This window comes from Propithecus coquereli, unplaced genomic scaffold, assembly GCF_000956105.1.
Source record: "Propithecus coquereli isolate 6110/MARCELLA unplaced genomic scaffold, Pcoq_1.0 Scaffold214, whole genome shotgun sequence".
Taxonomy (NCBI): Eukaryota; Metazoa; Chordata; class Mammalia; order Primates; family Indriidae; genus Propithecus; species Propithecus coquereli.
Window position 1 is genome coordinate 3,988,470 of NW_012146523.1, and position 6,000 is coordinate 3,994,469.

Sequence of the window (6,000 nt, forward strand, 5' to 3'; positions counted from 1 at the left end):
TTCCTACAAAAGGTAACAAATTTACAAAACTTCTCTCCCCAAATACTGCTCATAAATACAAGAGCAACACACCTATTCTGGATCTTCAAGTTAGTATCAAACACAATGACTCCAGGTATATGGATTTAATGAATTGGTTTAATTATAAAATATGTATATCTGGTTTCTAAAAAATTTTCAAAAGGTATGCCTTCTCCAGACAAACTGAAGGAAAGGTCCCTCAAAACAGTTTTGCTGTTAAACATCATTGCCAAGACATTCTCTTCCTTCCCATGTGATTTTGATTTGCAGCGCAACCCAAATGAAAGGCAGGAGTATAAAAGACACGTTAGTATTATTGTAAGGCCTTTATTTTTATCATAACTATACTGACGAAGAGGGCCAGGGGTGCTGGCAAGATGTGAAAAATTATTAAGAGTATAAAAGAAAATTTAGTAAAATTCTGGCTGCACTGGATGATCCAAAATGACAGAGTTTAACTTCAGAACTTTCAAAGATTAAAGACAGAAGTAAAGAAAGGAAACAGCCTAGCTTAGAAATTATAACTCAGATGATAGAAAAGAGAAACATATGATGATAGAGATCAAGTAGGAAAAATGTTCTAAAAGAGGGTAGGGAAAGAATGAGAAAAAGTTAATCATTATTAAAAGAGCTAAGAAACACAGAAACTAAACAGAAATAGCTATGTGACTGACTGCCTGGAAAAGTTCTGATCTGATGCCCAAGCATAATATACGGACACCAAACACAGCCTCTGTCACAAGGTGTACACAAAAGAAATATTTGTTGAATATAAATTACTGAGTACCCCACAGGTCTCATTTCTCCAGAGAACCAAAGAAGTAAAGTACTTCAAAGAAGTAAAGTTCTATTCTAATCATTATCAGAATAGAACCCCTGAGGGCTCAGGCCTTGAAGTGAGGGCAAAAGAAAGAAAAAGGGTTACATAACAAGAAATGTAAGGAAAGGATTATACAATAATTAAAATACATGGTCTATTATAAAACTGAATGGCCTTTGTATCAATGGATTAAATTTCTTCCAAATATCTTCAAAGAAAATGTTTTCCTCACCTGAGGAAATAGTATGCTAAAACTAAAGAAAAACACAAGAAAGAAAACAATTCTCCTTTTTTTTTTTCTTAGACTGTCAGAAACCATGATTGAGGTAGTGTTCAATTATAGTATTTATTTAAATCCTAGTAATTATATTTCTTTATAAGGTTTTTGTTGTTTTATATATTTATTCCATACTGCTATATGAAATTTACTATAACATAGCTCAAAATAGGCAACTATACATTTTAAAATAACAAAACATAATGATTACCTACATCTGATTCCAGTATACATTAAAATGATGGATGAAAGGAGGAAGGGAAGAAGAAAGAGAGAAAGGAAAGAAGGTTGTTGTTTTTAAGTAAGGAGAATATAAAGTAGGAAAATTAAGTTACATTTAATGGTTTTACTGCATAGCTATCCATAAGTAAATTAAAAATTGGCTATATTAGAAAATGCATAAATAGTTATAACTACCTCGTGTTAGATCTGGTTACTTTGGCATTCTCAGTATTCATGGAAAGTGCCTTCCACTGTGCAGTTTTGGCCATTTCATCTGATATGTTAACAACTGAGGGATCAACACTGAAGAACAAATATACTTTTTGGTTAGTATTCAGTACTTGCAAAAGCATTAATATTGTCATACTTATCATCTATAGAATTATTTGCTTTCATCAACTTAAAATTGAGAAAACCCTTGCCATGCACTTAAAGGTCTAGCAAGTTATCAGAATTTTGGAGTTCTGCTATCAAAACTTTTTGGAGAATTATATCTTTCTCTATAATCAAAAATAGTGTTTTTAAATTGAGTTAGCAGGACATATTTATGAAACTGCTTCGAAATCTGATTTGGGGCTTCAGCAGTACTCCAGTAATAACGATGCCCTCTGATCATCTTGGCTATAAGTATACTACTGAAATACCATAGGATATATTAATGTGCATATAAATATAAAAACTACAGGTTCGAATCAATTAGAAACTTTTATAATTGGCACAAATTTAATCTTATCAAATAAATATTTAAAGTATGTAAAAAAATTAAGATTATGCTTAAAAAAATCTTGTTCTACATAGCTTTTACAAATAATTAAGAATGCTCAGAAAGGTAACACTTTAAAATGAACCGAAGCTCTCTGAAAATACTTCAATAGGTAACACAAAACAACCTCATAAATACCAATTTAAACTGACATTCACATATTTAGCATTGAAGTGTTATTTTATCAAATTTACCAAAATCAAAAGAATAGAATACTATCCATTTATTACAATAAGGGACAAATGTCAACGTTTTATGCTTCTATGAAATATTACAAAAAATTACGTCAAGACCCAAAATCCAATAATGATGATATAGATAAATAATTAATTTGGGGCTCAAATTTGTCAGTCACAAGTAATATGAAAGTATCGTAAAGCTAATAGCAATATATTTGCAAGTCCTTTTCCTTCACCAATAGAAAAACATTCATGCAAATAAGCTATAAATACAAATGATTAAATAATGTTAAATTAACACTGTGATGGCAGCTAGGTTATAAAGGACTTCACAGCAGTCATTTAGAAAGTGCTAGCTAGCTCTGTTCACACTTAAAATCTGAATGTTGTTTAAAATTTAAGACTGCAAAGAAGTGTGACATGGTCATTCAAAAGTCTCCATGAATGGCTGCTTTACCAAGTCAATTTTTTAAAAATAAACAAAATTTGAATGCCCAAGTTCATAATGGCAGAACCATACAACTTGAAACTCTGCCTACCCTGAGTAAACTTTTATTCATTTGGTTGTCAACTTCAAATAACTGAAGAAAGAATTCCTAAAAAACTTTCTAGCTTCTAAACATTCTCCTCTAAGGAGAGCTTTTCCATTAGTAGAAATTAACCACTTTTTTAAAGAAGGTATTTATTTTGTTTTCCCCCAAAATAAAGCTAGATGGGAAAAACTCTGCCTTATATAAATTATATAAATTATTTTCATATTTTACAGGACTTTATAGTTTCTGAATACTTTCATATATTATCTCATTTGATCTTCATGGCAAGTAATCCAAAGCTATTTAAGATATAAAATTCTGGCAGATAGCCAAGTTAACCATTTCCTGGCATTCTTAATGTTAAAATTTTAAGCATAGAACCATTAATCATGGCTCATGTCAGCACTTAAAAGACAAAAGGAAAACTAGAGATAGATAGCCATTCTTTTTGTTAAATATCAGACAATATAGACTCCACTTAAATTTGTCAAGGTCCATGTATAATCACACTAAGAAAGTGATAAAGCAGGATAGAAATTAAGTGGCAAAGGGAGCATGTACTTCCTGATTTCCTAAAGGCCATATTCCTCTCCCAATCCCCAGGAAAAAAAAAAGAGAAATTAAGTGGCAAGTACTCTCAGCAAATTGGTGATAGTTACTAATAATCATGGCAGTTTCTATACTTTTTTTATAAAAGTACATCAACGAAGTTAATGTATTAATTCATTTAACAAACATTTATAGAACCTAGCAAAGCAAAGCACTATACAGCTACATATATTAAAATTCTATACTTGGCATTTAAAGTGTATAAAAATTTGAGGGAAAATCATGAAAGGTGACACAAAATAATACCAACAACAAAAATTACTAGCAAAAGTATAGAGGAAAATTAGGATTAATTCATTTGTCACAACTAGCAACATGTTCAAGTCCAAATGTGACCTCTGTAAAAACTATAAAGAATAGTTTAAAAACATTTTTAAAGGTTGAAAAAAGTTAATTAAATACCAACAAACATTTTCCATCAACTGGTCAGGAAAGGAACCCATATACATTCTAAAACCTATCTCTCTACTCTAAATAGCTAATCAGAAATGAAACATATATAGAAATAGGAATAGGGTCTGTATATAAATACAGATTATTAACCTCTTAAAGCTACAAAAAAAGTCTGCATTTCCCTCTGTATCTTTAGTTCTTAAATTTAAATATAAATCACCAAAATCATGTGATAAATTATACATGAAACATTAATAATTTTTCCATAATATAAGCCTTCACTGCCAATGGTCAAATCATACCTTTGGAAACTAGGAGAGTTTTAGGGTCTCTAAACATAATTACATATTAGAAGGCTATCAGAAAATAGATTACTGGTATCTGATTGGCTAATGATATGGATTACTGAAAATGTTTATTTTATATCACACATTGACCCAAGCCCTAATGAAGAGCAAAAAGGAAAGAGCTATATTATTTTTAGACTCATGTACTGATTTTAAACTTTACAAAGACATAGACCAATGGAATAGAATAGAGAACCCAGATATACATCCACTATATAGATATATATCCATATATAGTGATCTTATCTTTGACAAAGGTGCCAAGAACATATAGTGAGGAAGGGACAGTCTCTTCAATAAATGGTGCTGGGAAAACAGGATATCCATATGCAGAATAATGAAATTAGACTCTTATCTCTTGCCATATACAAAAATAAAATTAAAGTGGACTAAAGATTTAAATCTAAGACCTGAAACTATTAAACTACTAAAAGAAAACATTGGGGAAACACTTGAAGACATTGGTCTGGGCAAAGACTTCTGGAGTAATACGCCCAGGGCACAGGCAACCAAAACAAAGCTGGACAAATGGGATCAAATCAAGCTAAAAACTCTGCAAAGCAAAGGAAACAATCAACAAAGTAAAGAGACGACTCACAGAATGGGAGGAAATATTTGCAAAGTACTCATCTGACAACTGATTAATAACCAGAATATATAAAGAGCTCCAACAACTCAATAAGAAAAAAATAATCCGATTAAATAATGGGCAAAAGATCTTAACAGACATTTCTCAAAAGAAGACACACAAATGGCCAATAGGTCCATGAAAAAATGCTTATCATTAGTCATCAGAGAAACGCAAATCAAAACTACAATGAGATATCATCTCACCCCAGTTAAAATGGCTTTTATCAAAAAGGCAATAATGAATGCTGGCAAGGATGTGAAGAAAAGGGAACACTCATAACTGTTGGTGGTAATGTAAATTAGTGCAACCACTATGGAAAACAGTATGGAGGTTCCTCGAAAAACTTTTAAAAATAGGACTATCAGCAATCCCAGGTATATATCCAAAGGACAGGAATTCAGTATATTGAAAAGATAACTGCACTCCCATGTTTATTGCAGCTTTATTCATAATAGCCAAGATTTGGAATCAACCTAAGTGTCCATCACCAGATGAAGGGATAAAGAAACTGTGGTACATATGCACAATGGAATACTATATAGCCACAAAAAAGAGCGAAATCTGCCATTTGCAACAACATGGATGGAGCTAGAGAACATTATGTTAAGTGAAATAAGTCAAGCACAGAAAAACACATCTCCTATGTTCTCACTCATATGTGGAAGCTAAATGTTAAAAAACAATTGATCTCATGGAGATAGAGAGTAAAATGATGGTGACCAGAAGCTGGGAAGGGTAGCAGGGAGTGGGGCATAAAGTGGGGATGGTTAATGGATGCAAAAATTAGTTTGATAGTTAGATAGAATGAACAATATTTGATAGCACAACACAGTGACTATAAACAAGAAATCAGTGTATACTTTAAAATAACTAAAAGAGTAAAATTGGAATGTCCGTAACATAAAAAAACATTAAATGCCTAATGTGATGGATACCTCAATTACCCTGATTTGATTAATTCACATTGTATGTCCGTATCAAAATATCACATGTACCCTATAAAGATATGCAACCACTATGCATTCATAAGAATTAAAAATAAATGTAGGCATGTGTGTATATGTATGTGTGTATATATGTATATGTGTATATATGTGTGCATGTATACACACGCACACACAGAGAAATGCAAATCAAAACTGCAATGAGGTATCATCTCACCCCAGTTTAAATGGCTTTTATCAAAAAGACAGGCAATAACAAAT

At 31.6% G+C, this 6,000-nt stretch overlaps 1 protein-coding gene across 12 annotated transcripts in view; it reads right to left on the bottom strand.

Annotated features, from left to right (window-relative positions):
- Positions 1 to 6,000, bottom strand: part of SLC4A7 (solute carrier family 4, sodium bicarbonate cotransporter, member 7) — a 114,552-nt gene that overhangs the window by 4,910 nt on the left and 103,642 nt on the right. For 6 of the 12 annotated variants that reach the window (XM_012644530.1, XM_012644522.1, XM_012644528.1 and 3 more), the window contains one exon: positions 1,536 to 1,643. The exons of the other annotated variants lie outside the window; for them this stretch is intronic. In XM_012644530.1, the coding sequence (XP_012499984.1) occupies positions 1,536 to 1,643 (108 nt within the window). The remainder of the gene's footprint in view (positions 1 to 1,535; positions 1,644 to 6,000) is intronic. 12 annotated transcript variants of the gene reach the window in all.